A 24927-nucleotide genomic window follows, 5' to 3' on the forward strand; every position below is an offset into this window, starting at 1 on the left:
CCCTGGTGATGAGCAATGTCTGGTTTTCTCCAAACGTAAAGCCTGGCATTCACTTCAAAGAGTTCATATTTAGTCTCATCAGACCAGAAAATTTGGTTTCTTCAGATGCCTTTTGGCAAATTCCAGGTAGGGAGTGGTTTCCGTCTAGCCACTCTACCATACAGGCCTGATTGGTGGATTGCTGCACAGATGGTTGTCCTTCTGTAAGGTTCTCCTCTCTCCATTGAAGAATGCTGGAGCTCAGATAGAGTGACTATAGAATTATTAATCCCCTCCCTGACTAAGGCCCTTCTCCCCCGATCACTCAGCTTAGATGGCCGGCCAGCTCTAGGAAGAGTGCTGGTGGTTCCAAACATCTTCCACTTACGGATGATGGAGGTCACTGTGCTCAATAGAACTTTCAGAGCAGAAGAATTTTTTTCTGTAACCTTCCCCAGCCTTGTGCCTAGAGACAATCCTGTCTCAGAGGTCTACAGACAATTGCTTTGTCTTTATGCTTGGTTTGTGCTTTGACATGCACCGTCAACCCTGGGACCTTATACAGACAGGTGTACGCCTTTTCAAATCATGTGCAATCAACTGAATTTACCACAGGTCATCTCGAATTAAGCTGCTGAAACATCTCAAGAATGACCAGTGGAGACAGAATGTACCTGAGCTCAATTTAGAGCTTCACGACAATATACTTCTGTACATAAGATTTGTCAGGTTTTTTATTTCTAATAAATTTGCAACAATTTCAATCTCAATTTCAATCAACAATCTTTTTTTACATTGTCATTATGGGGTATTGTGTGCAGAATTTTAAATAAATCAATGAATTTAATCTATTTTGTAATAAGGCTGTAACATAAAAAAGTGTGGAAAAAGTGAAGAGCTATGAATACTTTCCAGATGCACTGTACATGTTTCGTTTTTTAAGGACAAGTATAACATTGTTAAAAGTATATTTATTATATATTTATTACAGTGAATATAAGACTTTTTAAGGCCTAAAATGTTTTTAAAATTAAAAAGACATTTTAAAACTTTAAGACCCCGCAATCTTTTTTTGATCAACTATCAATAATCTTATCATTCAATAGCTTCAAAAAAAGTAATTTCAACTATAGTTTTCTGTCCTGTTATCTTTATATTATATTATCTTTATTATTTCTCTATTATTTGTCATATTTGAAGTGCACTTGCAGTAACTAGTTCTGCAATAATTTTACAGCACACATTTTCACAGTTTCTTGAGAATGAGTTTGACATATTGTAAGGCAGTTTGTTTGCAGATAGAGCTTGATGTTCTAATCTCACCCGATCAAAACCCTAAACTCAACTAATACTGTATGTGTCCATACTGATGAATGTCAACCCTGTCTAACTGTTGTCAGCTAATGTACCTATAGCATCCAACAGAACATAACCAGATTAATAAACGCTGAACATGCAAAGAGAAGGAATGGAAAACATAGCGGAATCCCAAAATAACAAACGGCTCTCTGATCTGACTATTCGTCCGTCAAGAACACAAAACCAAAAGCAACAGGAGGCAGCGCTGACTGAGCATGCTCCAACCCAAGCACAGACAGGAAAAGGAAATAGACGTACTGTAGAAGCTGGCCATTACGTAGTGTTGGCAGCGATCACCAGTAAACTCATTGGGGCACCTGAGAGGGAAAGACAGAAGTCACAGAGAGAAAAGAGAGAAGGACAGGAAGTGAGTTTGACACCCAAAAGTCCCCCACACACTTGCGTCTCCGGTGTTGCTGGCTGAAAGTCTCGAAAAATGTTCACCTCGCTCCGATTACCAGTTGAGTCAAAATTGGACTCGTAATATTGATGCATTGATGTGTGATTTTGTAAATGGAGGAGGTGGCGAGGCAGCACAGAAACAGCGGCGATGACGTTAGTGTGTGTTTAGGGGTGAAGGGGTTGTTCACTGACTGCACATACGTTTGTGGTCTACGACTCGCACAGGGTCTCTGTTTTGACAGCGGTTCCCTGTGAATCCTGGAGGGCACCTGGGTTAGAAAGAGGATGAACACAGCACAACACATCACAACACAACATCACACAACAGCACTATACAAACACACACACACATACACACATACATGGGTCTGTGATCGGTTCAAGAATGATGAACTGTTTGATGATTTAGGTGAGCAGTGCAGCACTGTTATAACAGGTTATGTATTATTATAAGATTCCCCCAGTTATAAATTGCATTATGGGACCTTGATGTGCTCTGTTGACTTTTGATGTTGACAACTCAACTCTGCTGTTTAACTAAATGATTTGGAAACAATAAACTGTATAAGAAATAATATTACGTCTGTAAAAGAACAGAAAAAAAATCAACCCAGGCTCATTCTAATTACGTACCCCTGTATACATCTCTGGAGAGCGCCAAATACGTCCCAGGAGCTACATTTTTTGTTTTTTTTGTTTTTGAGAATTAGCCAGAGGCCGTTGGGCATGCTTTTTCAAATCTCAAGTTTTTCTCAGAGTGCCATTTGTGTCTGTTGTTCTTGCGGAAATCCACCAGAGGCTGCTGTCGACTAACTGACTGACCAATCCCCCCCACCCATTCCACTGCCTAAACCCAACCAACAGTGTTTTAAAAAGCAATCCAAAAAAAGAAGCCCTTGCGCCAGCCTGATTTTCAGATTTTACCACATTCTCACCCTGTTAACTACTTCTTTATTTTATTCTTTGGCTTTTGTTTTTGTTTTACATGCTTTCTAAAACTAAGTTTTTCGCCAGACTCGAACCCTTTCTTCACAGTCAACTCTACTTTGCATTTCAAATCTTTTGACGTTCACGACAAGCCACTGGACAAACTGGTAAGCCGTCCACACAGCGGTAAGCGCTCAGCTGGTACGTGCGAAAAGAAATGGTGTCATACTGCCCTGTAGCATTAGTTTAAAAGATTAAATGCAGCCATATGTACTTCTGGCTACATAACTTGCCATGTCCAGAAATGTAAAGGGCTACCTTTTCAGAATGAGCCTATGTTGGAAAAGATTATTACCACGTTTTGTGCCATAACTCACGACACCAATCCAGACAATATGTCTCTTCAAACTTATACAATTGTCAATAAAAGTCACTTTTTTAAACTTTTCAAACATCATAAGTTCCTCGAGGGAAGATCAAAATCCCAGAATGCTATTCAAAATAAATTACACAATAAGATAAATAAATGAAAGCACCAATATATAATGCTTTTACAAAATACGGAAAACTGCTAATTACAGATATTTAAAAAATTACAGCGTATAAAAAAGTTTGTGGTTAATTTATGAACACTTGATTTATTATTTTCTAGAAATAGTGTAAAATTCAGTGTTTAAAATGTAAAGGATTTATTGTATCTACACACAATGCTTGCAAAACTGTTTAAGAAATGAACCAAGGGACTTTAACAAAGACACTTTGGAAAACACACTGTAAAACTGCTGTAAACTTAACAGTGCACTTACAAATTTTACAGTATTACTGACAATCAAAATTGTAAAACTAATACTTCCAATTTTACAGCAATACTTTTACAGTGCGATGGTTGTAACATGAGGAAAAATTACAATAAAAATTAAGTTAGAGCAGTTACATTTATTTAGTTACATGCATTTTTGCATTTATTATAACAGGACAGTATATTGAAAAGTAGCGAAGTTGGAGAGAGAGGGGGATGAAAGGATCAGCAAATGCCAGTGAGTCAGGACTCAAACTCGACGCCCACTAGACTATCGGTACCAACTTTCAGAGATGTTCAATAAGGTTTACATCAGCACTCTGGGCTGCCATCTCATTATATTCCCACTTTTGCTGAAACTGTCCGTTTGGCATTCCCCTGGCAAACTGTGGGTTTTTGGTGAACACAGGGATGATTTTAGCTTAAGTTGCAACACACATTACTAAATATTTTTGTCTTGCACCATCAAACTTAATTTAAACTTAACGTTACGTTCCGACTAAATATTTACGACGGCAGAGATGACAGAGAGATTAGTTTACACTAAGGATCTCGCAATCATATTGAACAATGATCTTCCTCTAGTAAAAGCCTTAATTTCCTCCCAAAGTTTGCATTTTGTTTTCGGTTTGTGAAAGAAGAGTTTAATTTTCCATCAAGGAATTGTACAAATTGGGTTAATTGTATCCATCAATTAAAACAAGATATCGTCATGACTGAGTTTTTCTTCCTGCTCTTTTCTCTTTCATATATAGGATATATAAAAAAAACAATCAAGTGTAACGTTTTGATAACTTTGTGTATTCACAGCTCGCAATACAGGTGTGTGCATTGTCTGTTATTAGTGACTAACTGTAATTTAATGCACTATAAAAATGTAATTTGATTTCATTTTCATAGACAGTTATACATAGATGCATTAGTTGCAGAGTTTTAAAGCAGTTTAATGAATTAAATGCTGTTTATTGGCTATTACGTCCTTCAACTAGACTACGCATGACTTTATGGAGAGCTTACGACCTAACTACAGTTTGCCTTAAGAACATGTGGTACAACCGAAGTAAGAACAAATTTAGTTACAAGCTTGCTAGTAGTTACTAAGCCCCTAGTGAGGACTTTACGTTCCAGTTTATGAAAGAACTCACGAATTTTAGCTGGTGCAACCCTACCCTTGAGACTAAACAAAGAACGCAAATGTGTGTGTGCAAACCAACGTGCAAAACTCCAGGTGTAAAAATCACATTTAAACAAAAACACCTTAAGCTCATGTTTTTGGTTTTGACACGCAACATTAAAGACTGGTCAACCACTGAGATGACACTTTTGCTCACAAAATGGTCTAGGCGAGCACACATTCCTGATGATGAATGTCCTTCTCTAGTCATAACTATGGGGTGCATTCAATATTGGCGTCTTTTCTCATTCAGCAAACAAGAATTTCTACATTGCTGGAGCTTCTGCTGCTACTTGAACTATCAATGTTTTGTTTGCCAGTTAACAAATACAGAGTGAATGGTTTCGTCTATCTTCTTCTTCTGTGTAAGTTGCGCTGCACCACCTAGTGTACCTCAGTTTTTTTGTTTTTCATTAAAAGACATGTAATATTTACATTTTTGTTTAGCTATTTAGCAGGCGCTTTTGTCAAAAGCAAGTTAAAATTGAGGAGGTATTCAGTGATTTAACAAGAACAGGCCATACATATAAGAAGTGCTAGTTAGTCAAAGTAACTTGTTTGTGCTTACAATTTAGTGCTAGAGTAGGAGGTTTTTAGTTTTTGAGAGAGAGAAAATGAAAGAGAGAGGAAGTGCTTCTACACTGTAAAACTTCACCAAATGAAATGAGTGTAGTTAACTCAAAATTGACTGAAAGTTAATTATACTTATTTGAAAAGAGTTTTGACACAGTGTTGTAGGTAATGAGTTAATTAAATACCTCATTACTTCAACTTAAATGGAGTAAGTTCACAGTACTCATATAGATTAGTTTTTTTTTTAAACTCAAATGGTTTGTAGCAATCGGTTTCCTCAAAAGGTTTGAGTTGCCTTAACTTAATGGGTTTTACAGTACACAGCTGTATTGAGTTCTCTTCATTTATTGGGTTTTACTGTGCTGAAATTGCTTCATTTACTTAAATGGATTAAGTTGACAGTACTCATTAGGATTAGTTTTTGAACTAAAATGACATTAGATGGGAAATAGGAGTTTTTTGGTTATTTTTTGAATTATAAAAAGTCTATATAAAAAATAACATTTCTGTTAATAAATGTAAGTAAGAAAGTAATAAAAATATATATTTTTAATGTTGTCTCCACATTCCCTCCAATATTTTAGCGGTCTATGAGTTTCTAGTATTCATACATTCATTAAACCATGTAAACGCACAGAATATAAAGGCTCTTGCTATTGCACTCCTTTGTTTCAGACACTGAGAATCAGCTTCTCTCCCATGGTTCACGACAACACTGAAAATACTGTGAGACTGCCACAAGGGGGCGTATTCCGACAGTCGTGTCCAAATGTCGTGTGCAGTGGAAAGGCGGCTTTAGGTATGAATACTTAAAAATGCAGATGACAAGTGTGATAAACAGTTACATCCAATGTGCAAAAGCATTCAGAATGCTTCACCATCTTGAAAAAGTCTGGGTAAACTCTTAATTAAGATAAGTTAGATGTAAAATAATCAGGAATTTATCATCTGTTCTCAGTTTTTGATCAGTGTTTTTTTCCACATCGCTTAAAAAATCTTAAGTATATATATACAAGAAACAGGGTTGAAGTTGCCCGAGTCTTGATCTTTGTGCTGACCAACTGCTCTCTGATGACACTTAGTGCTTAAAAACTCCTGCCACACACACATACAGACACACACACACAGACAGACTGAGAGCTCCAGCTTTGCTTCAGGACAGCTGGAGCAGCTGTCTTTCTTAATGGAAAGAGGGAAATCAAATAACAAACAGGTGCCATTTTAAACAAAATCAAACCAAAAGTTCATTTGGAGGTTGAAACTTTAACCTGCCTGACCAAAATGACCACTGCAAATATAAGTGTCTTCACTGATGTGGACATCTTCTCTGAGCGATTTCTTTTGTTCAGCCCATTGAAAAACATGAACACATTAAAGTGCAGCTATAGAGTAGAAACTGAACTTTTATTTCCAATTGAAAGTGACACTGAACACTGAACTATACTAAAGCTGCTTGCATTAATCTACTGTATAGATAGCAAAAAATAAAAGATCAGGGTGTGAATTATAGAACTTGTGCATCCACATTGTGAGAATCATGTTCAACTGCTGTTTTCTCAACCATGTTATATTGTTGTGTGTTTATTTTGTTTTTGAGAGCAAAGTGTGTTCACAAATCCATTTATCCCTCAAATTACAATCGAATACAGCTCATGGTGTAGGTCGAACTTAAAAAATGCTGAAAAAAATAAACCAGATCTATGAACATTGAACATTGATACTACTATTATATTACTATTACAATAAACATGAGATTTTTAGAGCACTGTTATAATCTAGATTGTGTCGAACCAGCTTAACAGAAAAGAGAATAAAAAGTCAGAACGATATTTCAGATTGTGGTTCATTTCAGCAATTCAGGCAGGCAGGAGAGTAGTTTTAGGATGCTGGTGTACTAGTTAAATTAAAACTGATTCAATACACACTGAATACAAATGTCACATCATAAATGTTCATTTCAAATGCTTAAAGTTTAAGAAATATTACAATTAGAAACAGTTTGGAAACAAATGTTAAGAATATTATTATTTTCTAATTTTACTTTTTATACATTAAGCTGCAAATGCATTTACAAAAAGGTCAGCCATAAATATAACTGTCCCGTTCCTTTTAATCACATTTTTGAGTATATTTAGTAAATCCCGCAGCAGTTTATTAACGCCAAAAGAGTGCTTCCTGCTGGCATAAACTGTTAGTAAATCTGGCCCTGATACTTCATTTTAGAGGTCTGATCACATTACTATGAGCGCCAGTGCTTGTGATACTTGACTTAGCACTAAATCCACATGTTCGTTAAGGGTCACGTGAGCCCTGATAGATGGTTTAAATGGAAAGCTCCGAGATCTACAGTCCCAGAAGAGCACTGCTGTCTGTCTACTCCACCATTTACAGTAAAGAGAGAGAGAGAGAGAGAGAGAGAGAGAGAGAGAGAGAAAGAGAAGCTCCTTCTGACTGCAGTACTTACTGATGAGACCAGAGTCCTGACATCAGCACTAGAGTTTGTGCTTATTCACTGAACTGGTCAGTAAATTCCCCAGAGTGTTCTGTCAGTCTCATGTAAGCAGAAAAAAAGCTATACTTTTTGTTTTGCATTTAAAAAGCTGCATATGCCGTAATGGGTTTACATTTGTCAGTTAGTTATTTCTATTCTGATCTGAAGATTGTATCAGTGCATGCAATGCCAACCCTTGGCATTAGCATCTAGACAGATTTTCATTGGGACAAATTTTATTGGTCAATCTTATGGAGAAGCAAATTAAATAAGAACAATGTGCATTGTGCTTAAAGTCAATTACACGCCTCGTTTCTTTAAAGAATCTTTGAATTAAAGAGCCCCTATTATGGGTGTTTGAAAATGAGCTTCCATGCAGTGTGCAATACAGTTCCAAGTGAATGAAAAATCCAGCTGAGGTTTATATCTAAAAGTGCATCTTGTTTAAAAATAGTGAAAAAAAAAAAAAAAATTTTTAATAAAAGATTTGACTCAGAGTTGTTTAAATGATTCATCATTTATCCGTTTGCCTGTTTGTATCGAAGTCGACACAAAAAAATACCAAATATGTTTTGTGCCGGAGAACATATTGAGCGTGAACGAGCCTTTCTCTTCAGATGCTAGCAGTGTGCAGGTGTGTGTGGGACTGATTATGACTGAAGCTGAGTGAACAGTAATGAGTGAACGTTCTGGTGATTAATGCAATAATCTACCCAGAAACAGGGGATTCATCTGCCATTTGTTAAAGGAAGGATTAGAAAAGATGTATGGGAACTTTATCAGTACACATTTCATGGATCAGTTTCTTCCTCCATTTCACAAGTGTAAGTGCGATTAAAATGGTTGCCTTCTTGTTTTCTCTAGCTTGCAAAATATATATTTAATTGCGTTTTGTTACTTGTAATCGCTCCACGCGGCTTGTACTGTATCTGATTAACTCCTTATATTCACATATCGCGCCTAAAGCCACTTTGAAAATGTGGCAAGTGTTGCTTTCTTTACAAATGTAAATGTGTTCGTGAGCTTGCGATCCTCTGCTGTTTGTTGTTACTTTTTTAATGCATAATAGAAGCTCTTTAATACTCTTTAAGTGATTTTCAAGCAGGATCCTTGCCGTGTCCTCTCTAGCTTGCTTAAATAAGGTTTTCTGCCACTTAAATTTAATGTAAGTAAGTTATATTAGATTTGATAAGAGTGTAGTTGTTAAATTGTACTTGAAAGTGTTATGCATTATAATGAATGAACTTGAATCAACACTGAACTGAGTTAATGATAACACCACTGCTAACACTATGGTCCAAGCTGATTTTACAGTTGGAACTACAGTACTAGCTTATGGTATCACTAAAGAGGAGACCACCGCAGTTAGAAAAGCATCTGATCGAATCAATGTGGATATGTTTGAACAAGTTCTGTAAATCACCAATCACCATAAAAGTAATTAAAAAAATGCTGCATCCTAATTTGGATAGTATGTTATTATAGTGTTCAAATGTTACCTGGATGTTAGTGTTACACTAGTTTTACCCTATTTACCCAACCCAAACTTAATCTAAATGCTATTATCATTTAAATATAAAATTTTCCATTAGACGTTGATTCGATTCGAATTACAAAGAATTGGTATGAAGTGTTAACAAATGACAAACATGCACTCTAAAAATGCAATGTTATCTTAACCCAACATCGGGTCAAATATGGACAAACCTAACCATTGGGTTAAAAAAAGTGTCATTTAAATTTAATTTAACTTAACAGGAAATACATATTTCACGTTTTCCACATTACATTTAATCGGCAACAACAATGTGAACTTTTAAACAATCTATTGTATTGATGGATTTGATCTTTAGTGTTTGGACTTTCAGCAGTGAAAATTAAACCACAATGAACTAAACTTCAACTCTGAAAACTGGACTGACAGTTTCAATTTACTATTACTTCTATGTTAAGCTGCTTTGACATTGTATCAATCTACATTGTAAAATCCTATAAAAAATAAAGATGAATTGAATTGAATCCAGGGTTTTTTTCAACACAACGTTGCTACAAATATGGACAAACACTGAGTTAAGTTTTTCAATCAAATTTAGATGACACTATTAACCCAACAGTTAGATTTGTCCATAGTGAAACCAATGTTGGATTAAAACAACCCCTAATTTTGAGTGTGAAGACACAATTAATTATTAGCCTTCGAGTATAATTACTGTATACAAACAACAGAGGAGATTCCTCTGCATGAAAGAGCCATGATTGTAGCAGGGCATGTAACTAATCAACATAATGGCCATGCATACTCTTCTATTACACACTCATAGGTATGTACTTTTTCTTAACAAAAAGAATACATCATTTTAAGATTAGGATGCAGCAATTCTGTGAAGTATGTTTGAGACTATAAACTACTTTTGTAGTATTCATATATACAGTAGAAGTCAGAATTATTAGCCGCACTTTGAATTTTTTTTTCTTTATAAAATATTTCCCAAATGATGTTTAACAGAGAAGGGAAATGTTCACAGTATGTCTGATAATATTTTTTCTTCTGGAAAAAGTCTTATTTGTTCTATTTCTGCTAGAATAAAAGCATTTTTTAAATTTTAAAAAAGCATTTTAAGGTCAAAATTATTAACCCCTTTATATTTGTTTCGATAGTCTACAGAACAAACCATGGTTATACAATGACTTGCCTAATTCCCCTGACCTGCCTAATTAACCTAATTAACATAGTTAAGCCTTTAAATGTCACTTTAAGCTGTATAGAAGTGTCCTAAAAATATTTAGTAAAAAATTATTTACTGTCATCATGGCAAAGATAAAATAAATCAGTTATTAGAAATTAGTTATTAAAACTTTTATCTTTAGAAATGTGTTGAAAAAATTTCTCCATTCAACATATATTGGAAAAAAATTAATAATTTATTTTAATAATTCAGGGGAGCTAATAATTCTGACTTCAACTGTAGGTCTGCAATTCAGTGCAGTACAGAATAGGTCTTTCAGCTTTATTTAGAAGCGCTCATTTCTTGTGTCAAAGCATGGAAAAGATGCTCTCGGGAGCCTCTGTAAAACCTTTAATTTTCCTGGCAAATACGTCCTAAGTTCTTCATATAAAATAAGTGTTTTACAGACAATGTAGGAACTCAGGAAAATAGCATGCTCCCTTAAGGTAGATGAAATGCTGTTCACTCAGTGGCAATTAAATAAAACAGTGAATAAATGAAAATATCTCCTTTAAACATCAACATGTAGAACGACAGTGTGACGGCAGGCTACATTACTGTGTGTTCAACATGAAATATAGATGCGGATTTGCGGCAATACCTGCAGAGGCGCCTGATGTTGCCTGGTGTGACCTCCAGCGTGAAGCACTTGCCATGGTTTACACAGTATTCCTTCTCGCTCTCATTGCAGGGCGTCACGTGACTGGATGTCTTGGCCGAGGGAGTGGTGCTGGTGGCTGCTGCACAGAGGAACACAACACACAAGTGCAATGAGGAGGAGAGGTTTTACTGCAGAGCATCTGATTAAGGAACACTAATCTGAGATGGAGAAGTGAAATGTCTGAACTGCCGTTTATGACATGCAAACTATGCGCATCTGATCCAAATGACCTTCACAAAATAAATGCAAAGCATTAGAAAAGCTGACTCTTTTAAGCTACTTAAGTAACCGCAGGCTCAATATTTTTCACTAAAATTCAAATAAACATGTTTCTATTCAGATACGTCCAACAAAGCAGCAGTGAACAATGTCAAGATTTAGTTTTAAGCAAGTAACATTATCAAAATTAAAACACCTTAAGCAACCTTGTAAATTTGTACATTGTAAAAGCAATAATATTACACCGTACCTGTAGCATTTTGATAATTTCTCGATATATGAAAGCGCATCACTCCTGTGTGTCGACAACCACTGCGATGACAAACTGTTAGCCCAAGCACACTGGATCTATTGCCTTCCTCTGCACTTCCTCTATCCACACCGGTCTGCAAAGTCCCTGCTCATCAACATTTTTAAATGAGCACCTCTACGGCAGCTCACGACCTCACTGCGCACGTCATGTTTGGCATTGTGTTTCGGACGCACCATCAATGCAGCTTTTGAGCAATCAAAGTCGTCACAACCTGGCCAACCCTAAGGAAAAGTGTGCGCTTAACTGTTTTCAATGATATATAAAAACTGTAGCTTCAGATGTTAAATTTATCAACACTTTTATACAATACACTTACATCAAAAGTGCATTTAAAATCATTATGCTGTAATAATTGTCACACTTTCAAATGAACCTAGTTTGATGTTGACAAGCTAATATCACAAACTAATATGCTTGATTCTAATTTTAACTGCTGTATTATTTGCTGTTACATTTTAAGTTCGTGAATCTTTATAATTTGATATATGCCATACTAAGTGAAGTTTTACAAACTAAAGCTACGGTCACACTGAACTTTTCTTCCCATTGACTTCCACTCATATGCACGCGAATGTGTCAGACCGGAAACACAAGGTCATGCGTCAAGTTTTACAGGTAGCTGCGGTGCAAAGTTCAAGCATGGTGAACTCTGACCTGCGAAATCGCATCATTTGACTGTGTGAGACCAATTGAGGATCCAAACATGACCTCTCTGGACAGAAATTCAAAACATGGACGAGTCTCTTGCTTTTTTTTTATGTCTAATCATCTTGTTTAATCCCGGTCATTTTGACTGCAGCTTTATTTCAAGCGGAGCACGTGATATGATTGATCGCAGCTGGTTTCTCATCCGTAATCAGTAATAATCCAATCAGATTGAACCAAGCCTACAATAAATAGTGAATTCACCCAACTACTATTCTTTATTTTGGAAGAACACCTTCTTCCACACCCTTCTCCTGCTTTTCCTCCTTTACCAGGGGGAGATCTCGAGACCTATCTGATCTCGGGCCCCCTTACATGCTAATTGACTAGGCGAGAGCTCTGGGCTCAATTATCTCCGAGCTCAGGGTTCTCTTCCGGGACAGCATGCCAAACCTGCTTATAGCGTCAAGCAATATCTAAGTGTGAACTCTTAAAATTGCTTCATTACAAGTATGTAATTACAAAATCTTTGATACCTGACACAAAGACATGTCAAAGAAATTAAAATATTCAATTTGAAAGTGCACATTTGAGAGCCAGCTACACAAGTATGATACTATAAAGTTCAGCTAATGTGACCCTGGACCACAAAACCAGTCATACGTGTACATTTTTGGAAATTGAGATTTATTTATTTATTTATTTATTTATTCATTTATTTACCAATTTATTGACTTATTCATTCATTAAATTATTTAACCAGGAATGTCCCATTGAGATACTAATTTCTCTACTGTCAGGGAGTCCTGGTCAAGACAGGCAGCATAGAGCAAAGTTACAAAAAATAAATAAATAAATAAATACATGTCACAACATATAGACATACACAAAAATAGTATAAACCATAGATAAGTTCATAAAAACGTCTCTAAAGCATAACACTAATACTCAAAAAACATTGAAACAAGGACAACGTGAAACGTCATCTTGATATGATCCCTCACTTTGTAGTGCAGCAACTGACCCTGGCATTGTTCAATTGAGCTCTGTGAATAGATCTATTGGATTGTTCCAAAAGTAGCATTTTGTACAGTTTTGCCTTCATAGTTTATTATAAAAGAGCCTGATGCATTTTTATTACAAATTTCATGTAAATCTATTGCCGTTTTGTGCCATTTTTTGGATCAAAAAATGACGATTGGTCAGAAATAATAAGTGTTTTTATTTGCTGCGTTGAAAATCAGGGTTATTTTTATTTATTTATTTATTTATTTGGTTATTTATTTCACCTTTAAAGTTGTCTATATTACATTCTTAGCAATGCATATTACTCTTCAATAATTAGGTTTTGATAGATTTATGGAAAGAAATTTACAAAATGTCTTCATGGAACATGATCTATACTCCATATTCTACACCAGTGGTCACCAAACTTGTTCCTGGAGGGCCGGTGTCCTGAAGATTTCGGCTCCAACCCTAATTAAACACACCTGAACAAGCTAATCAAGGTATGAATACTTAAAACACCCAGGTAGGTGTGTTGAGGCAAGTTGGAGCTAAACCCTGCAGGGACACCGGCCCTCCAGGACCGAGATTGGCGACCCCTGTTCTACATTCTCAGAAATAAAGGTACAAAATCTGTCACTGGGGCAGTATCTTTTCAAAAGGCACATTTTTGTTCCTAACAGGTCCTCAAAATTACATATTAATACCTGAAAAGTACAAATGTGGGAAACACTTTATTTTGATGGTCCATTTGAGTATTAGTAGACTGTCTGCTTAATATCTGTTGATACTGCTCCTTCAACAGGTATTTAACTGACTATAAGAAACTTATAGTCAGACTACAAGTTGTAGACTACAAGTACATGTCAACTTACACTAACCCCAACATAACAATCTAATGAGAATTAGTTGGTATGTAAATGCAATGTAATTTAAGTTCAACAAATGGACCTACAAAATAAAGTGTGACCCAAATGTGTATCTCACAGTAACTTAAAGGTACAAAAGTGTCCTCTGAAGATACTAATGTCCACATGTATCATACAAAAGTTTACCTTTTGAAAAGGTGCCACCACAGTGACATAATTTGAACCTTTATTTCTGAAAGTGTAATGGTTTTTGGCACAAAATAAAAATCTATATTATTTTAACTTAAACAATGCCTTTGTGGTTATTTCAAATATAAACCTATGCAACCTAAGACTTGCTTTTGTGCTCCAGGGTCACAAATTTAAGGGGAAAGTTTAAACAAAAATGAAAACTATTATTTCTCTTTTCCAAAATATTTGGTACCAACTGAAAGTAAAACATACTGTACAACAAAATGGGGTGTACAGTATGCACACAGACTTTTAATTTCAGTCATCCAGCCTCAGGGCTTCCTGTCAATTGTCATCCCTTACAAAATCACTAAGTTTACGATCTGATTTCTTTGAAAAACAGCGATACTCACTGCCTGGCTGAAATACAATATAAAGTGGGTATCAGACCAAGCAAGAAGCACTGCATTCAACTCTATTTTTCCACACCATGTCTTTAAAATACGGAAACTAAATTTTACCTCAGTATGGAGTTTCTGTGCTAGCCTGTTGCTAATTATGGGGCCTGCGTTTTAAATGGTCTTTCATCTCTTTTTTTGCTTGAACAACTAAACGGATGCTTAAGTGTGTTTGACTGATTATATTTGAATTACATTGCAACATCGATGCTGTAAAAGAAACCTTATGAAATTGAAAATAGTCACATAAAACTTTGACCGGAAGTTCATCATTGGCTGAAAAACACTAGTTGTGCATTTAGCCCATTTAAGCTTCCTTCCTGATGGAGACAAACATATTCCATTAAAATAAAAAAGTAGTACTATCCTTGTCTGCATACCTGAAGCACACACAAACACACATCCAAAATCCAACTTGATCTTTCACCATTGCTAAGAAGAGACTGACAAACCAAGCATGAATTCCAGCGAAAACCTCCCAAAGTTCCTTCATGACTCCACATGCTAATGGCTCAATTTTCTGCTTTTAGAAGCAAACCAATTCCACCAGGAAATATTGATAGCCATCTCTAACCACCTCTGACATCAAGTTACTCTCATTTATGGGCCGGAATACGTGACCACATCCGGCCGCCCTGACTTCCCCTCTGCACTACCGTCAATACAGAACATGAGGCGCTGAACGTTGGGGATGTTTGGAGGCTGCTGGTATGAAGATGAGCAGATTAGAATAAGACTCAAGCTTCAATCCTGACAGATAATCGAGTTAGTTTCGTTCTGATTTCATAGGTCACGGACCCCATCAGGTGACCACTGAAGCAGGAGACGTTCTGCCTTTGAGCTCAATGTAATTCAATCTTTACCATCCGAACTGCTGATGTTTGAGACAACCAGCGCTGCATGAATAATTGACAGCGTAACAGATTGCTTTTGTCCCGTTAATCTAATTGCCGTTTTTCACTCCCATTAAACCTGCAGCATTAGTGATCAAGCTCATTTCACATCGCAACAGTGCTCAATGTTTTCAAAGGGGAATGGAAAGCGACGCGCATTTGCATACGACTGACCGTCAGCGCCTGAAAGAAAACGCCTCGTGAAAAGACTGTAAGTAGAAAGACAAGATTTTAAATAGACGCCATTCATGTAATGTTGGCGTTTTGGCATCATTCGCTCGCATTGACGGGCACTTTGGTGAAGTGGAATTGTCAGCAAAACAGCAGGAGGACGTTTGAGTCTTTTCAAGGTGAGAGACAGGAGCTGATTCATTCATCTCACGTATAGCAGCACATCTCAGTGCGGTCAAAGTCTGGCAGCAAACAACGAAGACACCACAAATATATATGAGTGATGAGGAAAATTAGATTGCCTTGAGTCTTTTTATATGTTAATGAACAGTGACCTGGTCTAAAAATTAAAACCTGCTCTCCCTCATGTAGCTTTAAAGTGTTTCTGCTCAACTTAAAAGAAGATATTATGAAAAATGGTGGTACCCATCGACTTCAATTGTAGGAAACAAATTACTATGAAAGTAAATGGGTGTCAGCTATCAGCATTTTTCAAAATATCGACTGTGTCCAACAGAAGACAGAAACTCAAAAAGGTTTTGAATGAGTGAAAGATGAGTAAATGATGACAACTTTCATTGTTAGGTAAACTATCCCAACCCCACTGGGTTGTATAAGCAGAGTTGAGATACATAACAGTAACTTTCAGTTTTCAATATAACATTTAAGCTAAACTAATATAAATATAAAATTCAAGAGTTCACACTTAGCTGATGATTGATTATAAAGCTTGTTTGGCACGCTGTCCCGGGAGAGAGCCCTGAGCTCCTCAAGCCTGGGGCTTCCTCCCATTTGCAAGGTGAGAGGGGAGTTTGAGCTTAGGTGGATCTCGAGAACTGCCCTGCTGTAGTAGCTAATTAACAGATAGTGATTGCTCTTAAGAGATAAATACCTTCTAGGAGCAAGTCTATGGTGCCGATCTGGATTAGTCAATTAGCTTAAGTTGCATGTTTTTGGACAGTGGGAGGAAACTGGGGATCCTAGAGGAAACCCACATGAGATCGGGGAGAACGTGTAAACTCCGCACGGAAATGTCGGCTGGCTTGGTAAAGACTAGAACCAGTGACGTTCTTGCTGTTGCTAACCACTGGGTCACCATGCCACCCATCTGAAAAAGGAGGATGAATAGGGGTGGAAGGGAGGATGCTTCAAAACGAAGATGGCTGTTATATGGAACTTAGGGTATTTATAGTGGCTTAAGAATCGTCTGATTGGGGAATCATAAATTGAATAATGCGCAATCGGCTGCAAGCAATCATAAGCACGTGATCCTCTCGTAATTAGTTTATAAATAAACTTCACAAAGAAGGAGTTTGTAGTTTGCTAGCTTTTAAAATCATCACACAACTAGACGTTTCAACAGTAATTCACATTCTACTGGTCCTGGACCTTGTCTTTTTGTACCGAATTACAAATCTTCAGTTATCCTGACCAATTTTAAATCAAAGACAAACCTTTTTTCTCAAGATTAACAGCTGCAAAGAACACAATCATCATATCATGTAGTACTTTCCACAGTGGCGACCCCAGATTAAAGGGACTAAAAAGATTTTCTGAAAAGAAAATGAACGAATGAATGTTTGATGGGAATAAATCCACGTGCTTAATAAAGAGAGCAAAGATTTCAACCATTCTTCACTTGAACAGAATACATAGTTTGATCTCCATAATTAAAACTTAAGTGATTGAATACTATGGTGTTGGAGAAAGTATTAAGATGCCATGTAAGAAATACACTCACTGGTCACTTTATTGGGTACACCTGTCCAACTGCGTCAAATTTCTGATCAGCCAATCACAAGGCAGCAACTCAATGCATATAGGCGTGTAGACATGGTTAAGAAGATCTGCTGAAGTTCAATTTGAGCATCAGAATGGGGAAGAAAGGGGATTTAAGGGACTTTGAATGTGGCATGGCTGTTGGTGCCAGACGGGGTGGTCTGAGTATTTTTAGAAACTGCTTATCTGCTGGGATTTTCACGCACAACCACCTCTAAGGTTTACAGAGAATGGTCTGAAAAAGAGAAAATATCCAGTCAGTGGCAGTTCTGTGGGTGTAAATGCCTTGTTGAAGCTAGAGGTCAGAGTAGAATTGCCAGACTGGTTGGAGCTGATATATACAACCAGGGTGTGCATAACGCATCTCTGAATGCACAACACACCCAACCTTGAGGCGGATGGTCTACAGCAGCAGAAGAACACACTGGCTGTCACTCCTGTTATCTAAGAACAGGAAACTCCAGCTACAAATCGTACAGGCTCACCAAAATTGGATTGAATTGTTGAATCTTTGTAATGAAGAATTAAGGCAGTTCTAAAGGCAAAAGTGGGCCCAACTTGGTATTAGTAAGGTGTACCTAATAAAGTGGCCGGTGAGAGTAGGTAACTACAGAATATTTTTCTTTTTTTACATTTATTTTATAAGGCACAATTTATATGTCTTTGATATTGTGCATATAGTATGTATGTATATGAGCTGTGTTATCTTCTATTTTATGTATTTCTCGATTTATGCTGTCCACATTGAGTTAAGTCAGTGTTAAAGAAAACTGTTGTTTAAAATTGACTGTATTAATAAAAAAACACTTTCAAGTGTAAGTTGAATGACTACTTTACAATAATACATTAAAGTCTGCAGGCTTAGTCTCGTGATGTGGAGTAACTGAAATTCTGTGTCTGTGAGAATACCTCACGCAATGGGTCTTAAAATATACACACCCTAAAAATAACCCTTTGCATGGAGCCACTGCAGATGCATCACTGCAATGCAGCAGTGTTTCTCTGTGTGAGCGCTTTGAGGGGCACCGCTGAATCGATTTGATTCCATTTCATTTTTTGCTGGTGGGAAGAAACTGAAGACGCCTGCTCGGCGGAGACACTGCATTATGCTGCAATGCAAACCTGCCACCTCCTCTAATGCATCTGCTGGAGCAGCAGTTTCCTGTGGTGCATATGAGGGTGGTCCGGCAGCAATGCAGTGAAGCCCACTGCTCAAAAAAATCCAGCTGAAGTGCTACATTAAAGTACACTGAAGTATACCTTGTTCCTTGAGAAGGGCTTTTTAATCTCAGGTGTAAAAACACAGTGTTCCCGATGTTCTGACAAGCGAGGACTGCTGAATCATACTGCAGCTTCATTAGTGACTCAGTGAGTGCTCTGTGTTCAAGACACCGCAACTTTCTGACGTCTTTTTTTTTTAAAAATGCCCTTGTGACACATCCTCATAGCATAAAGGGCATCAATTCTATGCTGAAAAAGATTAGGATTTGAGTTGCATATATTAAAGGACAGTACATAGTAAAAAAAATCTTATTGATCATTATTACTTTTATTACATGGAGGCTAAACACTTTTGAAGCATTAAAACTTTAAAAAGCATGTAAAGACATTATAAATACAGTTGAAGTCAGAATTATTATCACCCTTTGATTTTTTTTTTTTTTTTTATATTTCCCAAATGATGTTTAACAGATGAAGGAAATATTTATTAATTAAAAATATTTTAAGGTCAAAATAATTTGTTTTAAAAAACTCTGAGAAAAAAAATTCTGAGAGCACTGCACAATAAAAAATGATGCTGAATGTGTATCCAGTGTAAAAAAAAAAAAAAAAGCTAAAGTATAAAATGCAAACAATTGAGAACGTGTTGGACTTCAATGAAGCCTCAACCTGCCAGAAATAACAAATCTATTCTCTTACTCTTTAACACTCTTTCAGAAAGACAGCAACTCTTCACGAAACCCTTTTCTTAAAGGGCACCTATGGTGAAAAATCTACTTTTCAAGTTGTTTGGACAGACATGTGTGTAAGTATAGTGTAAAGACCAGGGGTGGTTAAACTCGGTCCTGGAGGGCCGGTGTCCTGCACAGTTTAGCTCCAACCCTAATCAAACACACCTGCTAATAGATTTCTTGTGATCTTAAAGACACTGATTAGCATGTTCAGGTGTGTTTGACTAGTGTTGGAACAAAACTCTGCAGGGACACCGACCCTTGAGGATCAAGTTTGCCCATCCCTGGTATAGACCGTCATATTGGGGTGATATAAAACCCAGTCTTTTTTTTCAATTTAACAAAATAAAAACGATGGACCAGTTGGAGCGGTTCTCCACAACTTGAGAAGAAGTGTGGTGCCCCCGCCCACCAATATTAAATGACAGGTACGCGTCATCATATCCTCAGTTTGTTGTTTCACTTCCGCCATTTTCAGCGTGTGAGTCAAAGCGATGTCACTAAAGGAACACCCTTGCTCTATTTTTAGATGCAACGCTCATTGGGCTCAACACAAGATCAGCATTCATCACATGATCGCTCTAATCGGAATTATTATTTGTAACTTAGTTTGTTTGTAGGTAAGTTTGCAAACGTGTACTTTTCATTGCGTCTACCTTAAACTTCAGCCGTTTGCATTTCTCACGGTCACAGAAGCTCCCTGTGATCTTAACTAGGTGCAGCTGGAACGTGCGTATGAGTTGCCTCACATGCGTGTCCCTCAAATAACTTGCCTGCAGGTCGCACATCAGGAGCGCCGCTCGGCAACTCACAGCGTCACGCCATGCATTTTACAATTCTAAACATAGGTTTCCATCAGGGTACACAAAATGGCACTTCAGACAGCCGCTGACTTAAAGCGCCGTTGTGTATGCCCTGATAGAAACCTATGTTTAGAATTCTAAAATGCATGGCGCTGCGTGGCGCGACGCTGCGCGGCGCCTAGTGGCGCTTCTGGTGTGCGACCTGCATGCAAGTTTACGCAGAGTACAAACAACGATGCTTCAGGTCGGCGGCTGTCCGCGGCGCCCAGCCACGACTCGGGACACTTTATATTTCTGCCGCGCCACAGAACGCCATCTGAATAGTTTTAATTTTAAATAACATCCAAATTGTGCATGTCTGGTGTGTGCCGTGTCACAGCTCTAAGCAGGTCATCCGGTGCCTAGTCAAAGTTAATCCAGTGTGCGTGGTTATTAGTCTCGGTGTACAAGCTCGGAACTTTAAACTAGCACACAGTTGGCTGTAAAACTAAACAAAGACAGAAATGATTGTGCACTCTCTGCTTGTTCGGTGTCTGAGTCGTACATGTACAGCTGAATGCTGGTCTTTTCACTCATGTTGCTTCTCTCTGTCTGCCTGTCTGTTACCAAACACAGAGTGGGGGAGCACCTGGCTCCGCCCCCTTGTTACATTGGGTGGGAAGTTTAAACTAATTTTCATGTAAAAAAAAAATTTAAAAATAATAATAAATGAAAAAAATCTGAACTGTGTTTTGAACTGAACCTAAACTGGCACACTCAGAAGAACCATAATATTAATATTAAATCTTAAAAAAGGGGTAAACTATGTGGCCTTTAAACACCACAGAAAGCATTCACTTGTGAAACTCAAAGCTGCCGTTGTTCCTCAAATGTTAGTTCTGGTGTGGCAGGTTTCAAGGAACGCAGGAAGTTTTCATCAGGTCTTATCACACATCCCTCGCTTCTCAGTCCCACCTGATTCATTTCGCACACATGCCCAGTCAACGGCTTCAGCAATGTCATGAGATGATGTCTGTTTATCTGTAACCACGCCAACCATGTGTTAACTCTACGTAGCCTGCAGGAAGCTAATGTGAGTGTGTGTGTGTTTCATAGCGGTCTTGTGCAATATGCGAGAGCACACCTGATCGCTTCGGGCTGTGTAAAATCACAAGACATTATTGTGCGTAATGATTGTTCTGAGCGAGTAATTTCCTGTTCTAATCAACCTGTGTGGACAAATCACGTTTAACCACAGTATTTACAAGATTTACGCATGCAGTTAGCAAACCCTAGGTACACTTAAAAAATGATTTTGCTGCTTGTTCAAACTTCTTATTTAAAATCAGCTGAAGCATCGCAATTCTTGGGATTTTTTAAAGGACAACTTAATTGTTTATGTTCAATCTACTTAAATGTGGTTAACTTATTTGATTTGTGTTGGCACAACATGCATGAATTAAATGGAACCCAGCATTTAGTGTTCTTTAAATCGGAGTGGACGTATTTAAACAAGAAAACAGTGATTAATTCTGAAGCAACTCATTATAAACACTGCATACAGAAGCTGTTAAACACTTAAGCATCTTGCTGATTATGTTTACAGATGTCAGACAGAGAAAACACAGCTGTTTCTCAGGATAGGCTTCATTTCAACATGATTTCTGTCTCATGGATCGAGATTGCTCATCATAATTGGTAAATACAATATTCATTCATTCATTTTCCTTTGGTTGCCACAACGGAATGAACCGCCAACTATTTGAGCATATGTTTTACGCAGCGGATGCCCTTCCAGCCACAACCCAGTATTGGTGAAACACCCACACACACTCATTCACACACACGCACACACACGCACACACACACACACACACACACGCACACGCACACGCACACACACACACACACACACAATAACCAATTTGGTTAATTCAATTCACCTATAGCGCATGTCTTTAAACTGTGGGGGAAACCGGAGGAAATCCATGCAAACTCCCCACACATACGCCAACTGGCCCGGCCAGGACTTGAATCAGTGAACATCTTGCTAACTACTGAGCCACTGTAAATATAATAACAGTATCATTTGTGAATAGGATTCTGTATGTAATAGGGTAATGTTTGGATTAACTCATATCTGTGTAAACATGACCATGGTGTATATATTACTAGACATATTAATATTAAATGAATTACAACATTGCTGAGCTGTTGGGATTCATACACTAATAGTGCAATTAAATATTAGAAAATGAAGAAATACAGCGTTAAAATACTGAAAATAATTGTCGTTTTATTTAACAATAAACTAGCTATAAGCCTCTCACAAAAAGATAAAAAGCCTAAAAAGTTGTATTATATTCATTCATTTTCTGTTCAGCTTAGTACCTTTATTAATCCGGGGTCGCCACAGCGGAATGAACTGGCAACTTATCCAGCACGTTTTTACGCAGCGGATGCTGTTCCAGCTGCAACCCATCTCTGGGAAAAGTTTATATAAATATATATAAGTTTGTGTTATGAAGATCCACCAAAATCCATACAGTGGGGTCATGAGTAAATGATGAGGGAATTTTCAGCTTTTTTGGTAACTGTTCTGTTGCTGGTTTACATGGATTGAGTGGTTTTAAGTGTCTGTGTTGTTCTGGGTGATTTATTTGAAGTATTTTTATGGCAGTGCTGAGTGACTGCTTATTGTCTTTGTCTCTTGTGAAAGGGCTTGTTTACATCTGGTCGGTCACTTCATGATTTTTTTTCAGATAGGATAGCTATCCAGTCGCTCAGTGATCTGGGACAAATCATTGTGTTAAAAGCACATTTGCAATTGTCAGATTTAATAATATGCATTATGCAATGGCAATGGCACAGATGATAGTTTGGGATGTTTTTTTAATTTATTAGTTTTTTTCATTTCATTCTTTTTCTGACCATTCATTAACAATTATATTATAACATGGTTTCTGCAGGAGTTTATCAATTCAAGTTTAAGACTTTTTAAAACTATAAAGAATTAAATTTTAGACTATACAGGGCTAAACATTTTTTCTAATTCTACTTAAAAAAATGAGTTAGTTATTTTTTAGCCATATGTTATAAATAATGTCACAACAAGCAAATTCTAGTTGTTTACACACACTTTTTCAACATAACTTTCTATTAAAAGGACAAGTTTTTATAAAAGTGAATTTAAACCAGGCCAGTGTCCTCACCAGGTAACTATAAATACATGGAGAACTTTAAAAGCAATTTTTTTTTAATGAAAGATAATTCAACCATTACGGTAAATAGAGTTAATAATTTTACTTTTATAAAAGTTCAATTGAGGTGGTGTAACAGTCAACAGATCGCTACACAGATCGCTAACAAACCACAAATTTGCCATTTCAAGAACTACAAGTTCCAGTCATGCACCACACACACCGGTTCCTGATCCCGCTTGATTACACTCACAACTGAAGCTGCTCAAAGACTGATTAGTTGGACTATATATATATATATATATATATATATATATATATATATATATATATATATATATATATATAATTATTTTTTATTTTTTTGCTTTGTCCCTTATTTATCGGGGATTGCCGCAGCGGAACGAACCGCCAACAGTTTTAAACAGCGGATGCCCTTCCAGCTCTAACCCATTACTGGGAAACCCATTATAGGGATATCTAGCAAACTCCACACAGAAATGCCAACTGGCCCAACTGGAACTCGAACCAGCGACCTACTTGCTGTTAGGCTAGAGTGCTACCCACTGAGCCACCATGCCGCACAGCTTATGTTTCTGTAAAAAAATGACAAATAAATGTGGTTTATTTGATGCTTTAGTCCAGAGGTGTCGAACTCAGTTGCTGGAGAGTTTAGTTCCAGTCCTGCTATAACACACCTACTGTATATGTAGGTTTCAAACAAGCCCAAAGGACTCAATTAGTTTGATCAGGTGTGTTTGATTACAGTTGGAACTAAACTGTGCAGAGCTGCAGCCCACCAGGAACAGTTTGACACCTGTGTTTTAGTCAATGTAACTTAGTTAATTCAGCATATAGCGAGGGATTTGAAAATCTGAATCATATTTTTTTCTGCCGTTTAGCAGGGACACAATATTGTGGCCAAATGTACAGGAATGGAATCACTTTCATAAATTAGACAGCTCTCCCATCTTAAATCATTGATAAAAATGCATAAAATGACCAGGTGCAAACAGGCCCAAAGAGACTCAAATTTACAATCCTATCCATCACCTTCCCGTCCCTGATCTTCTGTTCTCTATGTCATTGTCCACCATCATTAGCCAATCATATAAAAATATAAATAATGTTAAACTCTCAACTGCAGAAGTAAAGCAACATAAACTTTGATGTCATGTGTTGCGTTGTTGGTGCAGGTTGAGTGTAAAACAGTTGGTGTTTTCGTCATATGATCAGTTAATTACTCTCCTGCCGTGGCCACATTGGGCACACCACTGGGATCTCGGGACAGATGGTGACAGGAAAACTCTTTTGTTTCCATCGTTTTCAAAACAATTAGTCTCACCTGAGCTGTGCAGCAGACGGACAGACTGATAATC

At 37.3% G+C, this 24927-nt stretch overlaps 1 protein-coding gene across 41 annotated transcripts in view; it reads right to left on the reverse strand.

Annotated features, from left to right (window-relative positions):
• Positions 1-24927, reverse strand: part of nrg1 (neuregulin 1) — a 191798-nt gene that overhangs the window by 18121 nt on the left and 148750 nt on the right. For 13 of the 41 annotated variants that reach the window (XR_012386001.1, XM_068223831.2, XM_009300426.5 and 10 more), the window contains 2 exons: positions 11032-11170; positions 1597-1655 (listed from right to left, as the gene is read on the reverse strand). Coding sequence is in view for 39 of the 41 variants with exons in the window: in XM_068223831.2 (XP_068079932.1) it covers positions 1597-1655; positions 11032-11170 (198 nt within the window). In the remaining 2 variants the exon portion in view is untranslated. Of the gene's footprint in view, positions 1-1596; positions 1656-1941; positions 2010-11031; positions 11171-11560; positions 11795-24927 lie in introns of those variants that run through there. The other 28 variants (XM_073914250.1, XM_073914243.1, XM_073914253.1 and 25 more) reach the window with 9 other exon arrangements.

This window comes from Danio rerio, chromosome 10, assembly GCF_049306965.1.
Source record: "Danio rerio strain Tuebingen ecotype United States chromosome 10, GRCz12tu, whole genome shotgun sequence".
Lineage (NCBI taxonomy): Eukaryota > Metazoa > Chordata > Actinopteri > Cypriniformes > Danionidae > Danio > Danio rerio.